Below are 24,128 nucleotides of genomic sequence, written 5' to 3' on the forward strand. Positions count from 1 at the left end.
GCTTGGTATCGCTGGAAACTAGAAATTCCGAGCTTTCCAATGACAGTAAACGCACCACGAAAATGGAACGACACAGTCCGCCGTTTCCGGGGAAAAGTAGCAGTCAAACTTCACATTTTACAGTCATACTGACAAAAATCTATGTTCTTGCCAAAATATTTCACCAAGGCTTATGTTATTTTCGCCAAAAACGGTACATTTTAGTTACTCACGTTTCTGCCGTCAATATGAAACCGTTTCTGTGTCTCTCCGGTGAACGGGGGCTTTTCACCAGCCATTTTAGCCCAGACAGACTGAATCCCTACTGAGGGAGCTATGGCTCTTCGTCGCCATCTGGTGGCCGCATCGAAGCACTGACACCAATGAGCCTTATATCAATCTCTTCCTCTTACTCAAACGAAAACAACGATACGTCACACGCGAGGAAGGACCCCAGCGTTCTCCGTAAATCTGCCTGTATAGAATGGAGCTCTGTGGCCCATATATGAAATATTGAATATTGCTTGATATTCATTGTTTTTTATTACTATTTCAATGTTTTTGGGATTTATGTTATGTTATGTTATGTATTTGTAACATGGCTATATTTAAATAAATAGTGTTTTGAAGTAAAACTCCCAGTAAACTGTCAACATGTAAACAGTAAACATAGCCAAAACATGGAGACCGCCTGAGTATATCTTTATAAATTGTATCATAAATGCTGTATTTTAGTGTATTTTCATCAAATTTACAGTTACAGTTGTAGTCAAAGAGTAGGAGAAGACATTCAGTTGCATTATTGTCTATGGGATCTTGGTTATAATGGTGATATTGCCTTTTAAATTTAGATTTTATACTAGGCGAGGATGAAAATATGTTTTTTTCCTTTATTGCATCTCCATTTACTCTGGAATGGCAATAGATATAGGTTTACTTACACTGGATTCATATTCCTTAGCTTCTTACTTATCAAAGGAGACCAGAAATATGCATATAGGCCTTATGGTTGAGGAGCTATTCCTGATTCATTTGGGGCATGTCATTTCGGGCAGGAGGCCTGAGAAATAGGCCTAGGGATGAAGAGGTTAAATAAAGGCTGCCAATCACATGAAGGCGAAGCTGACGAAGAGGACAATTTCTCAAAAAGGTGGGTGCAGTCCTTACAGTTTTGGGTAAAAGTGTATATTGACGCTTTGGATTTGGCGAGCGTACAGACAGGAGGTGACAGAGTGGGCGGAGTCTCTACTGACCTGCGGTGCTCATGATATATGGGCCGTTGGAGACGCAGGACAAAAGCTCGTCAGATCCTCTCTGCAACAAACATCACAAACACCATCACTTTCATCTGCACAGAGAGCAGGGGACAGGAAGTAGTCTTGGTGACACTGGTGTGTGTGTGTGTGTGTGTGTGTGTTAGCCCAATATCTTATGCTGTCCAAAAAGCAATTCTCTAGGAAAAGGGCTTTTGGGGTTACAGTTAGGTTAAGGCAAAAGGGCTCGTAAAACAGCACAAGTGTGTGTGTGTGTGTGTGTGTGTGTGTGTGTGTGTGTGTGTGTGTGTGTGGCCTGGTGGGTGGGGGTGCAGAGTACAGCAGAAACCTGGGTTTAATGAGACGATACTGTACCGTTTAACATGAACCACGGCAGACAAGAGAAAGCTGCTTTGTTCAAACTATTTTTTTCCCTCATTTGACTCCGTAGCAAATCAGCCAGCAGAGGAAAAACAGACAATAGAGAGGAAGTGAGTCTGTCTGCAGCCGCTGCTTTGATGTGACCAGGGGAAGACCAGAGGAAGCCTGATCCAGGCAGAAACAGCCATAAAACAGCCTCTACCAGCTGGGTAGAAACAGCCTGAATCGGCCACTATACACAAGGTAGAAACAGCCTGGACAGCCTCCATCTCCTGCGTAGAAACAGCCTGAACAGCTTCTATCTCCTGGGTAGAAACAGCCTCTATTTGCTGGGTAGTAACAGCCTGAACAGCCTCTATCTCCTGGGTAGAAACAGCCTCTATTTGCTGGGTAGTAACAGCCTGAACAGCCTCTATCTCCTGGGTAGAAACAGCCTCTATCTGCTGGGTAGAAACATCCAGAAACAGCCTGTATCTGCTGGGTAGAAACAGCCAGTAACAGCCTGTATCTCCTGGGTAGAAACAGCCAGCAACAGCCTATACCTGCTGGGTAGAAACAGCCTGAACAGCCTCTATCTGAAACAGCCAGAAACAGCCTCTATCTACTGGGTAGAAACAGCCAGAAACAGCCTGTATCTGCTGGGTAGAAACAGCCAGAAACAGCCTGTATCTGCTGGGTAGAAACAGCCAGAAACAGCCTGTATCTGCTGGGTAGAAACAGCCAGCAACAGCCTGTATCTGCTGGGTAGAAACAGCCAGAAACAGCCTCTATCTCCTGGGTAGAAACAGCCAGCAACAGCCTGTATCTGCTGGGTAGAAACAGCCAGCAACCGCCTGTATCTGCTGGGTAGAAACAGCCAGTAACAGCCTGTATCTCCTGGGTAGAAACAGCCAGCAACAGCCTATACCTGCTGGGTAGAAACAGCCTGAACAGCCTCTATCTGAAACAGCCAGAAACAGCCTGTATCTGCTGGGTAGAAACAGCCAGAAACAGCCTCTATCTCCTGGGTAGAAACAGCCAGCAACAGCCTGTATCTGCTGGGTAGAAACAGCCAGCAACAGCCTGTATCTGCTGGGTAGAAACAGCCAGCAACAGCCTGTATCTGCTGGGTAGAAACAGCCAGCAACAGCCTGTATCTGCTGGGTAGAAACAGCCTCTATCTGCTGGAAGCATCCCAGGGTTTCATTGATATCAACTTGTCGATAAGAGCCTTTTATTAAAGTCGTATTCGGGCGAGTCAGTGCCGCCTTCCTCTGATATGATGGAGGTTCCTCCCTCACCACAGCAGTCAATATGTTTTTGGTTATTATCGTCATCATTATAATATCACTCCAAAAGAAGAAGCTCCCGCACACTGTGTCAACTTCACTTGCAATTAAAAGAAATAGGATTTACAGGGAACAACACATCGGTAGAAAGAGCTTCATCAGGTGCCCCACCCGCCCGAATTTCATCATCTTCAAATTCGTGTTGAGAGCTTCAGTGTCCCGTGGTCTAACTGCTGTTTCAGAGGCTTTAAAATTCTGGGGGGGGGGGGGGACACTGAATACTTGGAATTTATACTTGGGAAATAAAAACATTCAATATCGGCACAAAATATCATCCAGTGGCTGCTTCAGTCCAAAAACATCAGTATACCCGTATCGGTGTAACCCGGGACCAGGCCACTCCCCCCACCCCACCCCCAGCAGGCAGCCAGGCTGAATTCCTCTGCTGTGGATCTCAATGAAAACCAGATGTAGGGAAACGGGCCTGTGTCGGGCTGAACGGGGAAAAGCATGGCTGCTACACGGAGCCTTTAAATAGCAGAGCAGAGCGCAGAGAGGCGACACAGAGCGCGCTTTGTAACGTGGGAACCGACCGACCGCCTGCTCTCCATTACACCGACTGTCTTCCTGCCCTCTTCATCAGTGCGGACACATCAGTCGGCTCATTAAAGCAGTCTGTAAGAATAGTGGTAGCAGTAACATCAGTAGTCTACTACACAGTCTGCTTGGAGAAATATTCACACAAAATATCTGAAGAAAAACACACGAGTTAGGCCTACATCTGTCAAATAGAGCCAGTGAGTCTGGAGGTTTACAAACTAGAGTCCACCTCCAGGGGTCCTTGAAGAAATCACATGGGGGTCTGTGGTCTAGTCTGGGTCTATCTGGGGGTCTGAGACATGAAAATGTTTGAGAGCCCAGGCTGTGTTAAACCGACTGTCCCGCTGGGATCCGATACACAACAACAACCACTTCATGTCCTCCCATGCAGAGAAACACACAGCTAGGAGCAGAGACAATGAGAGCGCGGGGCCGTTGCCGGGGGCAGCCGTGAACGTCAATCCCCTCGCCATGGCAACCTGAGCTCCAGGTGAGCAAACAGGTGAGCGGGTGAAGCCCCGCCCACCGCTCCATGCTGGACTAACAAAGACTTGATTCTATTCCTACAGGACTGCAACAAACAGACAAGGGTCAGACCGATATCTGGTCTCATATCGTCCCATTACTAAAATGGGATCTGGTCCAGTCTGATTGATTACATATTTACTGTAGAATCGATCAATACTATTCTGGTTGTCTAAGGCAGTGGTTCTCAACGTGGGGTCCAGGGACCACCAGGGGTCCTTGACGGTGTTCCAAGGGGTCCCCAGCAAATTGATGAATTGCTAAACTTCAGCATTATTTAATTTACAAGAAGTTAACACAATTAGAGAATGTAGAAGAATAACTATGTTATCTCTCTACCTACAATACAGATAGTCATGGGATTCTGGACAAAATCATATCTAACAATAAAAACATTCTCAGATTTGGGTTTAAGAGACAAACTCTCATCAAATGGGGGTCTGGGGCCCAAATGTGGACTAAATTAGGGGTCCTTGATATGAAAAGGTTGAGAACCACTGGTCTAAGGGAAGTATAGATGAATATGTTATGTTAGTATTATTATTCTCCTGGTTCTAGTTTTAGTGTCCTGTGGTCCAACTGCCGTTTCAGAGGCTTTTCCGCCTGCCACAGTGGCATGAAAATTATTTAAGATATGAATATCGGCACAAAATATCAGCTACCAGCAGCTTTGATCCAAAAACATTTGGTATCGGCCTCCAAATCCCATCAGTCGAACCCAAACAGACGTTTGCAAACCCGGCTCGGGCTTCTGCTGAATTGAACATGCAGAGAGGCACATCTGAGCCGCAGCGGTCGGATCCACTTACTGATCCACACATAAATTATGGAGAGGAAACCCGAGCCCCGGGTCTCCTATAACCACTCCCTGCATTAAGTCTTTTTATCTGGTTTGTTGTCTAGCATCTGGTGACCGATGGCCCAATCAGTAGCCGGCCACCTCCCTCCTGCCTCGGGCTACAGAGGAAACAAAAGGCCAGCAGGTCTGCAGGTCGGCTGGACGGAGACAGACAGCCTCTGCAGAGCCAGACGTGATTCTGTTCTGCTCTCTGACAGGAACAGCTTCAACAGTTTAAAGGACAACTCCAGCATGATTTGAGTTTTGCTTTTTTCATGTTTTCCACACATGAAAAACATGAAATGTGCTATACAAATAAAGCTGCCTTGCCTTGCCTTGCCTTCCGTCCTTTTAAATGTTAATTCCGCCTGTTTCTACATGCACTCATCAGGATTAAAGATATCTGAAATGAGTTTTGCCAAACCTCTCAGTGTCATTCACTCTGCCACTTTCTGCTTCTCTGATGTCTGTGTTTTCCTCTCCAAAATGAATATTTCAACCAATAGCTGTTGTTCTCTGGTTCAGTTAGGGCCCGCCGCCTGTCAATCAAAACCCAGTCAAGACAACAGACAAACCTCCAGCTACAGTCTGTGCAAATTAGAGCTGGATTTAAACTGCTGCTCTCTTCTTAACTGGGAGGAACTCGTAATTTTGGTTAAAAAAAAAATATCTCAAATATCTGATAAGTTAATAAAAGCTGGAAAACCATCTGCAGTGATGTAAAACAGATAGGGAAAGCAGGGAAATGAGCAGAAACTCCAGTCATACTGGAACGGTCCTTTAAAAACACTTTGGCAAAACAACTGCATGTTGTCAGCTGATGATCCAGTCTGCTAAAATCACAAAGACACCTGGTTTATGTTTGTACTGATATATAAACTGCTGGGGCCAGTTGCATAAAGCTAGTTTAAGACTAGTCTAAGCGTTAGACTGGTCTTAGATTCTCAGGTTGGAGTAGTCTAATTAAGACTGTCTGTTATACATATTACGACTGACTTATTTTGAGGTAGGAAAGTTAGCCACCCAGCCAGCCAGCCTACAACAACCAAGAAGTAGTAGGAACAGGTAAATATAAATGTCTATAGCAAGTTTGACTTATAGTCACATTTAAGTCTAAGACCAGGTCTATTTTTATGCAGCTGGCCCCTAGTCTGTTGCACTGTTGGTGATCTAGGAACTGAATTAAAGTTTATTGTTCTGTTGATCTCACTAGAAGTCTTGACATGGAAACATGGAAATGTAAGTTCATGTTCAGCTGAAAACAGCGAGCGAGCAGATGGCTCCGACTCAAATCACTTCCAGACTGCCGCAGTCAGACACACACAGAAAACACACAGAAAAACACAACCTTCACATACAAGACTTTGCCTTTACCGGACATTTTGTCATTAGTGAAAAGCATGGTGTAAAGACAACAGCTGCCTAGCAGTCAGCCATTTTGAGTGAGTGGGACTCAGCACTGAAACAAAAAAGTGAATCTAATTTAATTTCTCTGCTCTAGCTTCCTTCCTGACTTCAAGCAGGAAATCAGCGAACTGAGGGAAAAACGCAGAGCTCAAGGACAAGTGCTGTGGGAAAAGAGTTGGTTATACTAGCTCAACTACAGACTTAACTTCCATTCCATTCCTCTTCAACCAGAAAAACTGGTCATTTGCATTGGCTATAGATCACACCTGAAGCTTCGACAGCCATCTGTTAAAAGGAGAAGTCAGGTTGTTTCAGAAGCCAGGCGGACTTATCGTAAACTGGGAGGGAAATGAGACAGAAAACCAGTGTGGATCCTGTGTTGTAATGAACCATGCTGTCAAACAGGAACCAGCCTGGAATAATGCATGTGATTATTCAGACTAAAACACACTAACTTTGTGAAAGCACACCAAGTAATTCATCATTTAAATATAGTTTGAATGTATAAACTGCTGGGTTTTTTTAATCTATAAATGTACATTTTGTGTACTGCTACGGTAATACTGTTTGCTTACTTGCCTCATTGGTGTGGCTGTTTATTCACAAACTGATTTCAGGCCTGTTGACTGAGCACTTTCTTTGGATTTGGCTTGTTAGACTAACAGGACCCTCTGCCTCGGTTCAGAGAAGAATCACATCGGCTTGTGGAAAAACCTGAACTGTCCCTTTAACAGCAGCTCATTCGAGTCCGCTGGTTTCAAATGACACGCCCAGAGGCAGAGGAGGAAACACAAGAGGTAATTAGAGGATTGGGGGAGGGGGGGAGGGGGGTGGGGTGGGGGGGGTGAATACCATCCTCCCAGTAAACTACTCCCAGTTCCTGTGGAGAAAACCAGGCAGCTATCAGCGTCACGGCTCCCAACACCGGCCTTCATGTGGTTTTGGCAACAATCCCCGGTTTTGTCCCGAGCGCGGCGGCGGCAGGCAGCAGCTCCCCCGGCCGGACGCATACCTCACATGATTATGGAGGAGCGAGGCTGAGGAATGCCGAGGGCAGGCTGGGAAACGACCAGCGACCGGCTCAGAGCAGATTAAGGCCGCTTACCTGTACGCTACACTAACTTACCGGCCACTTTCACCGTTTCACCGGCCCGATAGGTGTTCAGAACAGACCGGGCCTCCGGGTGAAGGCCTTCAGTCCCCCCCCCCCCCCCCAGCCAGCCAGCCAGCCAGCCAGCCAGCGCTCACACAGTTTTCTAAGAATCCCGTTCGGCTGATGAAATAGTGAAAGAGTGTGGTGTGTTTTGGGAAGAGCCGTTTCCTGGCCTGGTTGGAGCTCAGCAGTGTGGCAGCTGACTCAGCTGACTAGGGCTGCACTATTATGGCAAAAATAATAATCTCTGTTATTTTGCCATACGGCTGGGCGATATGGTTGAAATCAATATCAAGATAATCATGGAATCAAGGATTTTTCTCGATATCAATATATATCATGATATGGTTCATGTGTGAGAAATCACGTTAAATAATCAAATTAATGTTCATCTCATTGAACCGAATGGTGATATTAGGTGTGATGTCAGGTGTGATTAGGGCTGCAACTAACGATTATTTTCATTGTCGATTAATCTGTCGATTATTTTCTCGATTAATCGATTAGTTGTTTGGTCTATAAAATGTCAGAAAATGGTGAAAAATGTGGATCAGTTTCCCAAAGCCCAAGATGACGTCCTCAAATGTCTTGTTTTGTCCACAACCCAAAGATATTCAGTTTACTGTCATAGAGGAGGAAAGAAACCAGAAAATATTCACATTTAAGAAGCTGGAATCAGAGAATTTTGACTTATTTTTCTTAAAAAATTACTCAAACCGATTAATCGATTATCAAAATAGTTGGCGATTAATTTAAGTTGACAACTAATCGATTAATTGTTGCAGCTCTAGGTGTGATGTCAAACAAAACAGAAATTTTCAAATAATATTCCTGCCATACCTCATTTTATCAGAGTTTTTAAGTAAAATTTGCTTGTCATCATCAATCTAGACAGCAGAAATGTGTCACAATATTAAAATATCTTCATATCATCAGGATATGATTCCACTGAAAGGTGATAAACGATAATATTGAATTATCGCCCAACCCTATGTTGCCATATATTGTTATCACGATTATCAAATCATCTTCTCCATCTCGGTTTCAGAAAACAAAATTATTTTACTGCACAATTGCGTCTCAGCATATATGCTCACTTTTCACTTGTTTCAGAGCCGTATTTCTCAATGTAGCAGCAGACAGAAAGTCTGTTTTCACTGTCTTACTCTTGTGTCCTAAAACTAAACAACAAATGTTAACTGAAAATATGCATGTAGTAGGCTATAAAAAAATGAATTAAAAAAAGGCACAACTACAACCCAAAGGCACACTGCCCAGAATCAGGTTTTAGACCAGATGAACACAAACAAGAACAACGATGATCCACTTTCAGGTCACATGATGCACGGTGAGCATTCAGAGGCTGTGATTGGTCAGGATTAACGAAGCACTTGATATACCACACCAGGAAATATAACACACTTCAAATATCGCCAAATAGCCTGATTATTAATCGTGGAAACATAAAATCGCGAATTACAATTGTGCAGCCCTCACAGTGACACAGAACATCTGCAGACCAAACCTCTTCCTCCAGTTACTGCATCATCTACCGACCAACATGGAACGGGAACCATCCGGCTTACTGGAGGTCAGACTGGGAAACCATGTCCTGACCAGTCAACTCTTCCCTGGGTGGATGAGAAGACCGGAGTCCAGACTAGAGCTTACTGGTACCTCTTTTCCACCAAATTAGCTCTGGTTCTTGAACCGGTTCTGTTCAGGATTCTTGGAACCTTGGTGCTATCTAGTGAACCGGCCCGCGTTTCCACCAGTTTTGAGCGGAACCATTGTAATCAAGGATGCGTTGTCAGCGGAGGGCGTTGCACAATGCACACCGGAAGTAAACAGTAGTAGTAAGATGGCGGATCGCATTGATTACCCACTGATGTCGTCACGGTTCGCACTTGAGAACCTGCTATTTTTTGGTTCCAGCTGGGAACCAACTTTTCGGGTTCCAAACCAATTTATTTTTGGTCAAAATGCTCTAAACGGTTCAAAATTAGGTGTGCGAACCGGAATGGAACCCGTTCCATGTTGGTGGAAAGGGGGTATGGGAGGACCGGAACGTCCCCAGTGTCATTCCCAGAACAAAACTGAACCAAACCTATAGCCTAATTATTATTCCTGCAGTAAGATGCCTTTGGGCCCACAGCTCATTAGCAGTGGGGGTCTGAGGCTTCATCACTGGTTCCCACACGGGATCCTGAGGGGTTTCCAGAGGAACCACAGAAAAATGAGGAAGAGTATAAATGTCATTCACGACATATTATCCTAGGGCTGGGCGATATGGTTGAAATCAATATTATGATAATCATAAGGATTTTTCTCGATATCAATATATATCACGATATGGTTCATGTATGCAAAATCACGTTAAATAATCAAATTAATGTTCATCTCATTGAACCGAATGGTGATGTTAGGTGTGGTGTCAAACAAAACTGAAATTTTCAAATAATATTCCTACCATACCATACAGCAGAAATGTGTGTCACGATATTAAAATATCTTCATATCATCACGATATGATTCCACTGAAAGACAATAAACGATAATATTGAATTATCGCCCAGCCCTACATTATCTCAATTAGATGTATCAGAACTATCGGACTATTGTAATCTTAGGTTTGACTCTCTGCACTATCACCTCACATTATCCATTATCACTAGTCTACACTGATCTCAGAGCACAAAGCTCAACCAACACTGAACAATTCTCCAACCTGCTGTTACTCACTTCGTTCTTATCACAGTTACAAGTTAAATTGATTTCTTGACCCTAAAACATCTATTTTAGGATTTGCAATCAAGTCTTTATCTCTGTTAGTTTCATAGTTATGGATAAGAAATGTCGTCTAACGATGGAAATCCCAATCTGTCCACCAAATTTCAGGGAAATCCATTCATAAATTTCTGAGATGTTCTGCTGACAGACAAACTAACCATGACGGTAAACAATCGGCAACTAAAATCTTCCTTTATGGGACTAGATTGGATCAGACGTGTGTATTTGGTGGCGTCGAACATGAAAACCCCGGCCTGCCCTACATAATGACACTAAGAGACTCCAGGTGTACAGAGTCTGATCAGCTGCTGAACAACCGGCTCCAGTAAAAACCTGTGATCTTGGCAAACAAACTGGTTCCTGCTGGTATTCTCATGCTAAGCGCCGCAGGGCAGAACGCATCACGGCTGGAACGGCAGCCTTCCATGACAAATGTCTATTCATGCCTTCATTTTCAGGAAATGACACCTGACATTCCTGTTCGGTTTTGGCAGCGACAGCACACAGCAGTATCATCTCCACAATCCCTTCAGAGGCCGGGCCGTTTCTAACTTTCCAACAAAATGAACAGTAGTCAAACTGTAGTCCTCACAACAGATTCTTCAGCGATGAAAGATGTACAGCAGGAATATATTCTTATATTCCGTTTAGGAGACATGGGAGCATTCCTGCGGGTTCTGGATACCACAGCTAAGCTAGTAATCTAAAAGCGTCTGGAAATCTATCTGGTTGGAGAACTCTGGAAGAGCGTGTAAACAATCTGGCGAGAGTTTCGCCAAACTCTTAAATCAGGCGAACATCAAATTGCAATTCTGCCCCAGCAACATGGCAGAACGCATTCTGAAGACTTTAATAACTTTTTCCCATTGACTAATCTGACTGGCCTCAAACGTGTTGTGGAATGCAACTAAAGGCAAATTACTGGGAGTGTTTCCTGCTTTGAATCTGCCAGAGAGGAGATCAGCCTTCATTACAGGAGACAACTCATGACTCGCAGGGACAAACAACCGAGCCACCGAAGAAACTACCAGGGAAAAATCTCTGAATCATTCCCAGATGTCAGTCTCTCCTCACTGTCCACACATGAAAAGAAAACGCCACCTCAGTGATGAACATACAGCAAACCATCAGCTAGTTTTGGATGAGGGTGAAGAGAGGAAGGAAAAGGAGAGGTGCCTACCTTTGTACCAACTGTAATATCGTGGGGGACACTGCTGTGAAGAAAAGACAGCTATGTTAGAAGCAGCAGGGGTGAAAAAAACTCAAAAACAGCAAATCAAAAAGGGTTAAAGAGCTCCTGGGCTGCGGAGGAGGGCCAAGCCAAGGGGATCCCAGCAGGAAGAAGGGGATGAATAAAGGTCTGGACTAACTTACAGCTACATGCTTAAGGTTGGAGAACTGACCAGCACCAAGAAGGGATTAGTGAAAAAAGAATAAACAGGTTTAGGAACTTTAATATAAGGAACCTACTGGGCAGAAATCAGCGTACAGCTAGGCACCTTTCCCTTTATGGAAATACTGCAGACTCTTGTGATTTGCGAATTGCAGTAATCAATATGGTGATTGTGATATATTTGGGTTACCAGATCCCCCCCCCTCCCCCCAATGCTCAATGGGATTTTGCTGTAAATAGGTTATTTGCTCGATAGCCAATAGTTTGTGAACATTGGGGCACGTCTATACTCATGGCCACGCCCCATACTCAGAACACATGTTGTGGCTGCATTGCATTCTGGTCTATTGAGGCTACTGCAGTGCATTCTGGTCCATCTCCTGCTCCTGTGGGTGGAGAAATTGGTCTCTCTCCTCTTCCACGATGGATTTCTCCCTGTGTGATTGCTGAACGTCTCTTGGTGCAAAATGGCGGCTCTAGAAAGAAGCCCTCGCTCTTTGATTCTGAGGGACTGACACCAAAACCTGACGTTTACCGCTGAGGTTTTAGATCAAACTCCATTGTAACTGCTGGAAATATCCGGAGGTGACGTCACCTCGTCTACGATTGGCCAGTTATCCACCAAGAAGAAAAACAACAAACTACTGAATGGAGTCAGGAAACCAACAGCTGTTCCAACAGTTTCAGAGGAGTTTTCCTTTACATTTTCAGAGAGCAGCCCGAGCGTCTGAGGAAAGACCCGAGTGTCTTCACTGCAGCCTGAATGTAAACTGCAATACTGAACCGTTGGGCAACTTCTCATTCCCACAGCAATTAACACTACATTAGATCAAACTTTAATGATCCCTATCGGACAATGATAGCTGGTCTGTTTGGGTCCACGGCCTCTTCCAGACACAGCTGAAGATTAACATCCACACACAAAACCCCATAAACCAGTCTACCAAACCCCATGAACCAGTCTACAAAACCCCATAAACCAGTCTACCAAACCCCATGAACCAGTCTACAAAACCCCATAAACCAGTCTACCAAACCCCAGTAACCAGTCTACAAAACCCCATAAACCAGTCTACCAAACCCCAGTAACCAGTCTACAAAACCACATTAACCAGTCTACCAAACACAGATGACCAAGATCCAGGCAGATAGAAACTCCTTGGATGAAGCTGGGACAAGACAGCAGAGAAGCTGCTGTTTCACCTGACTGATCATCAGTCCATCCATCTATCCATCCATCTTAGCCTGAATACTGACAAAGTAAATAAATACTCAATAAAGAAAATATATTATGGAGAACAGACTGACCTTTTTAATACTACTACTACTACTAAAAATAATAATCATTTGAGCGGTGGCTTCTCTCATGGGCGTGTCTGTCTGAAAATCTTCAAGGCAGATCAGAAGTGTGAATCTCTGCCTTTTAAACACATGCCTATGTACATTTCCTAAACTTTGAACCACAACTTCCAGACATTTTAGCTTTGACATTTTGATAAATTTGAATTTTTTTTGTCAAGTTATAACAATAACATTTTGTTCTTCTAAACATGCTGTATTCCCAAGATATAGTGCTAATATGCTTCCTAATGACAGAGAAACTACTGTGAGCTTTTGTGTTTGGTTGGATTTGGATGTTACTGTTTATGATTAATGGGTGGGGTGGAGGTGGAGGTGGGGGTGGGCGGGGTGGGGTAATGTTTGAGCAACTCTAATTCTTTTCAGGCCTGAGTCTCCGTCTCGTCTCAGCTGATGGTGTTGCAACATTAGCTGTCAGCTGACTGGCGTGCTTCCTCGTTTCAGACTGTCTCTCCATTCAGACACAGCACAACTTCGAAGGCCACCGACGCCGCATCATAGCATCACAGGTGCAATGAATTATGGTCACTGTAGTTCACTAACAAACTTCCGGTGCCTGGCAGCATTAAAAGCTCGGTTGTTTGAAAACTACATCGGGAAGAACCGCCAGCTTCACGCATCACAGCACCGAAATGATTCCAAAATATCAACATCATACGGGTAGGGCTGGGCATCATTTCAACTTTTTCAACACCGGTACCTTGATTTTGATGCTCTTTTGATGCAGTTTTCAGTGCGTTTCATGAGGCAATCAACTTTACTGTACAGACTAAGACTGCAAAGTGCGAGTGAGCACCGCGTACGTACTCCCGCTTTGCAAAAAAAGCTAGAAAAATGAGCCACATCTACAAAAATCAGTCCAAGCTCTGTTTTTGCTAGCATTAGCTAGATTGCTAAAAACAGAGACAGTCCGTCCTGCACCAAGTCATTTCAGTCTGTAGTTTGTGTTGTGTGTGGATGCACACCTCTCTGTAAGGCTCGTCACCGTTAGAGATATAAAAGTATCACGAGTATCAAAAGCACTAACTCTCGGTACCCAGCCCTACGTATGGGAAACACTGCAACTAGATGCTGAAGACAGGACTCCAGATGATGGTTAGTAGGGCTGGGCGATATGGTTGAAATCAATATCATGATAATCATCGGTCTGATTTTTCTCGATATCAATATATATCACGATATAGTTCATGTATGCAAAATCACGTTAAATAATCAAATTAATGTTCATCTCATTGAACCGAATGGTGATGTTAGGGTGTGATGTCAAACAAAACTGAAATATTCAAATAATATTCCTACCATACCTCATTTTATGAGAGTTTTTAAGTAAAATTTGCTTGTCATCATCAATTTAGACAGCAGAAATGTGTGTCACGATATCAAAATATCTTCATATCATCAGGATATGATTCCACTGAAAGACGATAAACAATAATGTTGAATTATCGCCCAGCCCTAATGGTTAGTCACCTGGAGAGCACACAAGCAGCTGACTGGTGCTCATTTACCAGCCTGGTAAAACCTGCTCTACCAACCATGTGTAGCACCAGTTACATGGCGATGTGAGTTTGCAGCAGTACACTGACCACAGAGACAGACCAGCCGTCCTCTACAGGTTACTGGGTAGAGCAAGGCACTAACGCTGCCAGGGTCAGAGGTTCCATTCCCGCCGCCCCCTGCACCGACATGCATGGCAGCGTAAGGCCCAAAGTCTGGTGTGATGTTGGGTTGGAGCGCGCCGAGGTCAGCACATCTGGCTGCACAACATCAGGTCTGTTCAGGTTTTAAAAGCTGTTAAAACCTCCTGTTAGAAGTCTTCACACCAACCACAAATATCCAGCTTGAAGGAATGAATAAAACCTTGATCTAAGAGTTTTCACAAAGCTGGTCTGGCTGAGACACAGGTGATGGGGAACAAAACTCGCTCTGCTTCAGATGCAAGTAGATCCATTTGGATACAAACAGAGTCTGGATGGCAGGGAAGCATAAGTATTTTGACCAGGGATTCAAACCCTCACCGTATCCAGCTTCTGATACCAGCTCGCCAGTTTAACAATGAAAAAGCATCTTAAACTTACAAAAATACTCGGTGACTGTTTTCAGAGGCGTGGCAAATGCACGGAGAGTCAGGACAACTGAAAACATGATTACCGATTCCTGCCGACTGACAACATTGGCAATATTAACGATAATGTAATGTAATATAAAAAAAATAAATAAATTGCATTACTTCCTGTAGAGAAATCGTCCTCACGCCTGACCACAGTGTCATGCGTCTGCTTTAAACACCACAAATCATAATATAACATTGCATTTCAATTTATCCGAAACATTGAAATCTTGTTAACATCCCATAGAAAGCCTCCCAACTGCAGGTCGACCCAACTTTCCGACTAGCTAGACCAATTTTACAATTGAAATAAACATGAAATAACCTGTAGTCTTATGACAAAATGACTAAATCTATGACTGAGTTGATTTCTCATCAGAAAACATCAAGACTGAATGCAAGACTTAAAAACGTTTTTTTTTAAACTATTTAACTATATTTAAGCCCTTTTGAAGGCCTCGAGTTTACATGGCTTAGCTCTAACAGCAGCAGACACCCTGACACCCCATAAGAAGTTAATTCAGCTACACTAGCTAACCCGATACGCTCCGTTCGCAGTTTGATGCTGACCTGCTTATCGGCAAAAATGCACACCTCATAAAACATGACTGGAGATTTTAAACTTATCAGTAGGATCCACTCTTCGATTCGGCATATATCCAATACAAAAAGCAGAAGTTATTTCAAGAAAATTTGAACTTTTTTAATTGACTGGCCTTGTATTCCCCCAGTCTTCTTCCGCCAAAATACACCGTGGTGGGCGGTAGCGAACATTGTGAACCAATTCTAGGAGTCAAGATTTTATTGACATACACCGCTGCTTTGAGAATCGTCGTACGCCGAATTTACGAAAAGACCCTAATCACTCGTAAAACATCTAAAATCGTGTTCTACCTGGTGTATGCTTTCGCCGATAAGCGAGGCCACATCAAACTGCCAGATTTTTAAATAGAGTTTGGCGTGAATTTCTCACCGTGTAAGAGGGAACAGCACGTATCAGGGCTAACGTAACAGCTAACTCAGCTAGCTCTGTATTACTAACGCAACCACAGCTTTACCAACAGCTAGAAGACCAGCTGCTGTCTAGAAAAACTAAAGCTGGTCAAACAATTCTATTATTTCGCACAGATGCAATTAAACTCGCAGGTAACCGGGATAAATTTAATCGTACACGTAACCCGATGGTTCTAACTCACCCGTCCATTGCACAACACGGAACTAGGGAGCAACAGGTTTCAGCAGCCAGCAGGATAACCCACCGCCGCTGTTATAACCTGACAAAATGGCGGCCAGCTGGAAGAGCTCCCCGATTGGAGGAAAGGCAAAGTTTGTAGGCGTTCCAGGTGAGAGTCGGTCGGTGATTGGCTGGTTGGACCGAGTGCACAACAACAAAGACCCCTGGATTCCAGGAGGAGGGCCGAGTCAAAGATTGTCTACACAGAAGATATATCATGCAGTGGTGAATAACTGTCACGCCTTTCGGTCTGTAAAAGTGGGCGTTGTCCCCTCTGAACACATCGGCATTACATCCACAGCCAGACTGAAAACAACGAGGAAAGCGAATGAAAAACTCTCTCTGCTCCGTGTCGAGGTGCCGCTGAGCAAGGCACTAACTGCTGAGCTGAAATAGAAGCCTGTGCTGTACTGGAGCTGTATCAGTCAAACGTCCCTGAGCAAATAAAGGGTAAAAACCAGTGGTGGAAAGTAACTAAGTACATTTACTCAAGTACTGTACTTAAGTACAATTTTGAGATACTTGTACTTTACTTGAGTATTTCCATTTGATGCTACTTTATACTTCCACTCCACTACATTTCAGAGGGAAATATTGTACTTTCTACTCCACTACATTTATTTGACAGCTTTAGTTACTTTTCAGATGGAGATTTGACACAATGGATAATATAACAAGCTTTTAAAATACAACACATTGTTAAAGATGAAACCAGTGGTTTCCAACCTTTTTGGCTTTTGACGTCTCACAAAAAGCAGTGTGTAGTCGGGTCACATTTCAGATGTCTATGAGTTGTTAACAGCTCCACCAAATAGTGATTTTTCCCTCTAAACTTCACATGGTTTCATTTCAATAAATGTTCAAATGATCCAATATTTCAGCAAAAATCAAAGATTAGAGAAAAAGTCCAAAAACTGAAAATAGATTTGTGTATCAGAACTTTGTTTTTTCTTCTTTCCTCTCCCATTAATCATCTCACGACCCCTCAGATTTATCCGGTGACCCTTTGGAGGGGCCCGACCCCTAGGTTGGGAACCACTGGACTAAACTAGCTAACTGTATATAAAGTAGTTCAAACTAGCTCCACCTCCAGCAGCTACAACAGTAACATGCTGCTTACACACTGATGCTTCAGTATTAATAATCTAATGATGTCATATATAATAAAATATCAGTCAGAGGGACCAAACCACTACTTTTACTTTAATACTTTAACTACATTTTGCTGCTAATACTTATGTACTTTTACTTAAGTAGGATTTTTCATGCAGAACTTTTACTTGTAATGGAGTATTTTTACATTGCTGTATTGATACTTTTACTTATAGGATCAGAGTACTTCTTCCACTAAAGAAGTAAAAACTCATGATGGTTATTAAAATATTTAAGAATCCCATAAGATGCAGTCCAGCCCTGGTCCAGCCCTGTGATGGACTGTCCAAGGTGTCTCCCTGCCTTCCACCCAATGCATGCTGGGACACGCTACCCTGAATAGAAATAAGCGGTTATGGAAAATGAATGAATGAATAAGATGTAATCCTATTCCAGTTCCCTCATGATGTTTGTATCAGTACCAGAAGGGCGGGGTTTACAGCATCAGGACAGTGCAGACAGGCAGGGTGAGGCGGGGTGAGGCAGAGTGAGGCAGGGTGAGGCAGAGTGAGGCAGGGTGAGGCGGGGTGAGGCGGAGTGAGGCAGGGTGAGGCGGAGTGAGGCAGGGTGAGGGGGAGTGAGGCAGGGTGAGGCGGGGTGAGGCGGAGTGAGGGGGAGTGAGGCGGGGTGAGGCGGGGTGAGGCGGGGTGAGGCGGAGTGAGGCGGGGTGAGGCGGAGTGAGGAAGGGTGAGGCAGAGTGAGGCAGGGTGAGGCAGGGTGAGGCAGAGTGAGGCAGGGTGAGGCAGGACGCGGTGCAGTGGCGGGGATTGAACCTGTGACCTTTCAGTAACGGGACGGTCTGTGGTGTCATGTAGCTGCCTGATGAATAATTCCTCAGCTCGCTGCATTTCAGGAAATTACTTTGTGTGTTGGAAGGCGATCCAGCTGGTCACCGATCAATAATTAACTTCAGACTGAGAACCAAACCTAACACCACACACACACACACACACACACACACACACACACACACACACACACACACACACACACACACACACACACAGGAACTGAACTGTTGGCTTATGAATATCAGCTTTACTTTAACTGGATGGTTACAGCACTTTGTAAACTCTGTTAGACAGTGCAGGACTGGTAGTATAAGTACTACTACAAGCAGTAGCAGTGGTAGTAGTACTGCCAGTAGTACTATAATAGTAGCAGTAGTAATTGGAGAACTGGAGCTGAGTCTGTGTTCTGTGGCACAGTGTTTTCCTCTCAGTAAAGTACTTCAGTGTAATACAGTGATGTAGTGAAAAGCAGGACGACCTCTGACCTCCAAACAACAAGCAATAGAAACAAAATTCTATTGCATTTTTAGAAAAGTATTAATTTATTTCTTTTTTTCTTAAGAGCCTATCGTCATATATTTGTTTTTATATTTGTTTTCTTCATGTTCTCATATTCCCTCTCAGTTGAGTGTTTTGCATATTATCATCATTCTTACTTTGTCTCTCTTATTGTTGCACACTCACAAAACTGTAATTCATATATTTTCATACTTTCATTCATACTTCAGATCAGCAGCCTGTGGGATCTGAACCAGTCAGATCCAAGCGTCCTCTCAGGCTGCTGGACTCACCTGAGCAGAGCGACACCTGGTGTTGGGATGTGAGCGTCACACCTGCTGTCACAGCAGCGTTACCATGGTGATGAACCACTAAACCAACAAGTCCACATGTCTGTCCGGATGCTGCGTCCTCCTCTGTGTGACTGATGCTGCCTTCCAGAAGCTAAAAAGTTAAACTGAAAATAGAAACATACAACAATACTAGTTATTTACATGGGTGACGAACTGTAGCACACACTGCAAAAAATATTAAGGCAGTTCAACTTAAAAACATACTGTAAGTTTCCTTGCTGCCTTAAAATTGTGAGTTGACTGAAGTAGTGCTGAATAGTTCGGTCAAAGATCATTAGTTAGTTGTTCTAATGTAGAAAAGCTAACTGAGTGAACTGAAGACAAGAAGTTCAATCAACAAATGTCTAGTCATGCTGATTCCTGTTTCCAAGTTGAATACATTAATTGATGAACTGAAATCCAGTGTTATTTATTTTTCACAAGGTTTGCTAGGTTTAAGTTTGAGTTCCTCTTGTATCACATGATTAATACACAGCTCAGCATTTAGTATATTATATATTATTATAGTATACAGCTGCAATACACTTACTTGTAGTGGATTGTATTCGCCATGTGCATCAGAGAGAAACTTACTTGACTGTGAATTCCCAGATACATAGATAAGATAGATAGTACATTTTATCATGTTTTTTTTTTTAATCAGAAATTGACCTATTATTCACCAAACATACATACATAACAAGTCTCTATCCTGTAACTTCATTCAAACCAGAAGAAGGAAGAGTTTCTGGAGAGTTAAACCGAATGCAATGCATGCTGGGAAGTGTGCTAATAAACTGTTGAGTTTAGTGAATGCTTTATAAGCTGTTCTTTCAACTCGTAATTTTATGTCACAAGATGTGAACTCATGATTTTAAGTCATGAAGCTCATAACTAGCACTTTTAAGTTGAAACTGACAAACACATCTATATACATTTATTAATTAACATTTTAATGGTAATTAATTAATTTAATTCTAACCCTAATAACATTAACATTTACATTAATTGTGTTAATGGATAAAGATGAGTTGATTTCACTAAATTGCACTATGAGGTTTTACAGTGCAGAGCAGGCTAATAAATTGCATCATCAGTTATTGACATACTGACACTTTCCACCACTAAATGTCACATCTCAGCAACTCGGATCTCATTCATATTCTGTTCCGTCACCACACGGCCATCTTGGTAGGAAAATAACAGGTGATTATAATAAATCAGCAGGTGATTATAATCAAAAGACAGCCACAGCCAATGAGCTGCCTATATTATAAAGCACCATACTGGTAGGAAATGCATGAGACACTATGAATAGAAACCTCCTGTAATATAGTATCGGATATATCAGAAAAATGATTTTCCCACTTGAAAATTTCACATGAACGCTTTTCAGAGTCGGAGGATGAGGTCAGAGAGTTGGAGAAAATGTAACGACTGGAGTTTTGAGTTATGACACAATGATAACCTTTAACCTTCTCAACATGGAGGACAAAGCACAGCTTTATTACAGGTTTGCAAACTTTTAAAACAGCTTAACAGGGTTAGGGTTAAAAATAGAATTGAACTACAGTACATCTGCATTTCTAGTAATGATGGAATAAGAAACCCTTTCCATCTGTAAGTGACACTTTTGACAAGAGATATGAAAATCCAAAACAGACATACTGGAGCTTCAAAAGTCAAATTCCAGTGTGAAACCCAAACAAGCCCCTTGTGACCAGATGGGTCAGTTTTTTCTACTTTATAAAGGCTAAAAAGGAAAAGGAAACCTCAGCCTGGTGTATCCAGAAGACCTGGATGAAGTTTATCCTCCTGCTGACGTCAGACAGATGACTGGAATGTAAATGTTATAAAGTAAAAGTGTAGTTTAGTCTCTTCAGACACATGATGGAAATATGAAGGATTCTACTGAGACACTTTATTACTTTAGAGGCTGTGCAGAAGCATCCAGCAGGTAATGCAGGTAATTCAGCACAGCCTGTGTCTCTGGAGGTCTGCAGCCATGAGCCACAGACCTGCAGCAGGTCAGTCTGCCACCTAGTGGTGGATGACATTTAACATCAACTCTGATTTGCACAACATGATGCTTTGGGCCTTATGCGAATTCAACATTCATAGAAACAGAAATCCTCAACTCAGGGTCAAAACCTGATCTAAAACCATGTGAATGGACCCAGTCACCGGAGCTGCATGGCTTCCATCCACAGGCAACGTCACACCAAAGTCCTTTCCAAAACCTGCCAGTTTCCTGCTGCCCTGCTTATCGTACATGCCTGGTAGAACATGACTGAAGTCATTTTCTGAATCCATAAGCTCTGCTGGTAAACTCCTACATCCGATCCACCAAGCAGAACTTTATTTCAATTAAATTTCTACTGCTCACCAGTTGCGGGGTTAAGAGGAAAACCAGTTAAATAACTTTAAACTTTATGAAGATATGAACTTGATGCATGCCGAATTAAAGAGTGGATCCCATCAATCCAGAAAAGGTCTGAAGTTATGTTTTACCAGTTAGTACCTTTGCCGATAATCAATGAAAAATTAAATCTCCAGATTTTTGAATGGAGCTTGGTGTGAGGCTCTCTCCATCCTCTCTCCTTCATGCTGTTTGGTCCAAGCGGTACGGAGCTCAGCGGCGGTCGAACCGTCAGGAAAACATGCATGTAACCAAGTATTAACCACAAATAATAGATATACACAGTATAAAGATTGGACTAGAGTTGCTAATCATATCCTCATAATATCATTCACTGATTCAGTCATTTCACTGATTAGAGAAATCACACTCAAACAGTCTCTGCTGTATAACAGTGGGGCATGTGTTGGGTTTACTCTACTAGAATACACTTGGCTCGACTAAAGCCGATGATGTTTCACTCTGGGTTGTTGTTTTTTTTAACCAGTTTTCTATAAAGTTTTCAGTGATGAAAACATTTTATCAGTGACAATATAGGCCTCGTAGCTTGACAAGTCATTCCCAAACTCAACTTTAAAACTGTTTGCACATTAAACTGTTTTTATGTTTGCACCAAATATGAAACTGTGGCTCAAAAAAAGAAGAGGCTGTGAATGAGGCGAAATGAGAGAACGATTCGTAGCTTGTGAACTAGAATTAATGAAAAAGCATTGTGTAAAAAAGATTTGCTGTCCATATTAATGAGAAAATGTGGCAGAGCGATACAGTTATACAGACCTGCCAGCCTTGGACACAGTTCTGCAGCACTATACTGACTGTGTCGGGACAACTGAAAGGCTTTCAGCTCATGTATGTGTATGTGCTGCAGTAATACCAAACACACACACCACAGTTTGGATAACAGACCGACTAACTGATCACTGACACCAAAACTCAGACTGCCTTTAATAACTGAATAAATAAATAGCCAAACACAGACCTACCTGAGTTTTACTCGGTTTGAACAACACGTTAAACCATTTGGACTTTTCCTCCTTTCCGACACACAGCTGACAGTCTGGCTGCAGTTTGTCAGTTGGACTCGGCAGACGTGGCTCTTCTCAGCTAGGTGCCGCTGTAACCCTCCGGTCTGGTTCTGCAGGACGGGTCTCTCCTCTGTCTGAAGGATTACAGTCTGATATGATCCTCTCTCATGTCTGTGAAGCCTGGGATTGGCCGTCCTGTAGGAAAACATGAATGGAAAGTGTGTGAATAGATAGAAAACGTGTGCACATAATAACTGAGCCTTTTCTGAGACTGGCTGTTGGAGAGCTGCTTGATGCTCTGCAGCCTCCTGGAGGGCCGCTGTCCTGCAGGTCCTGTGCCTCCCTGGTAGTTAATGAGCCACATGGGACCTCCAGGACCGGAACTGAGTACCTAGACTCTGTAACAGGCGGTCAAACCCTGACAGTCTGCAGGTTTTTTTTTATTTTTTTTTATTCACACATATATAAAAATGTAAAAGAAAAGGATACAATATATAATTTGCAAGTGAATGTGAAGGAGAATTGCCTAAAAACCCTCCAGGGGCTTGAAAAGTGGCATTCTCCAGGCAGCATATCACTAAAAATAATTACAGTAATGTAAAATACACAATTTGAATGTATCTATAAATAAGTTTAGACATAGTAAAAAAAATAGAGACATAGTTCAGCATACCACTTGACAACAATGCATCCCATAACACCCATCTACTACACAAGTATAAAGAATCAGTCATAGTCATAAGACACACACACACACACACACACACACACACACACACACCAAGAATACTCATTCATAATACATGTAAGTATACACAAACACTATCATTAACAGATAGGTTTCCATTCCAACCAAACACTACAGCAGACAGAAGGTTTTTGTTAGTAATGTTGTATATATTGCTTATTTAGGTGTGAAACACCATAAGCCCCTCTGGGTTTTTTTTTTATCTCACCTGCACCATCAGTGCAGTGGAGGTGGCGTCTCTGCTCTCTCCGGACGTCCCGGGCGTCGCAGCCTCCATCACTGCCGAAGGGGTCAAGGAGGTCCTGGAGGAGTCATTCCTATGTTCCCAGGGTCCTATGTTTATATGGTACATAATGGGAACATGACAAAGGGTCCTATGTTCCCCACTTCTAGGGTTAGGGTTAGAGACCTTCAAAATCAAATAAAATGATAACCATTGGTTTTGTTGTGTTTATATATCTGTTTTGAAGCCTTGTTCCAATAAAAAAAAAACTGGATAATATTTATGAAATATTTTAACTTGAAACAAGTCAAATTTGACCCGAACACAATAGGAGGGTTAATGTGTGTTAACAGAATATTGAACTGGAGAACATAGGACCCTGGAAACATAGATACACTCCCGTTGTGGACGATATAAAAGGCTTATGACTGCAATTCCAAATCTTTATAAAGTCTGTTAATACTGATGAATGGGTAAGCGTAACACATTTAGCTATTACAGTATGGAGAGAAAGTGGAGTTCAAAACAAGGAAGGAGTTTTCATGTTAAGAAGCCTTCCCTTGGGGTCATCCCTGTGTTCCCTCAGCCCTATGTGTTTAGACAAGGAGCTCGTATGGTTGAGGTCAGGGTTAGGGCTGCCTGTGGTCGAG

At 42.9% G+C, this 24,128-nt stretch overlaps 1 protein-coding gene across 5 annotated transcripts in view; it reads right to left on the minus strand.

Annotated features, from left to right (window-relative positions):
* The window catches only part of LOC139647824 (polypyrimidine tract-binding protein 1-like), a 40,262-nt gene extending 23,944 nt beyond the window's left edge, over positions 1-16,318 (minus strand). For 2 of the 5 annotated variants that reach the window (XM_071523801.1, XM_071523800.1), the window contains exons 1-3: positions 16,253-16,307; positions 11,375-11,408; positions 1,233-1,293 (exon numbers count right to left, since the gene is read on the minus strand). In XM_071523801.1, the coding sequence (XP_071379902.1) occupies positions 1,233-1,293; positions 11,375-11,408; positions 16,253-16,260 (103 nt within the window). In that variant the 5' untranslated portion in view covers positions 16,261-16,307. Of the gene's footprint in view, positions 1-1,232; positions 1,294-11,374; positions 11,409-16,029; positions 16,182-16,252 lie in introns of those variants that run through there. The other 3 variants (XM_071523802.1, XM_071523803.1, XM_071523804.1) reach the window with 3 other exon arrangements.
* Between the last annotated feature and the right edge of the window lie 7,810 nt (positions 16,319-24,128).

This window comes from Centroberyx affinis, unplaced genomic scaffold (assembly GCF_046629955.1).
Source record: "Centroberyx affinis isolate AG114_WGS23_722 - 3 ecotype Tasmania unplaced genomic scaffold, CSIRO-AGI_Caff_v1 ptg001119l_1, whole genome shotgun sequence".
NCBI lineage: Eukaryota > Metazoa > Chordata > Actinopteri > Beryciformes > Berycidae > Centroberyx > Centroberyx affinis.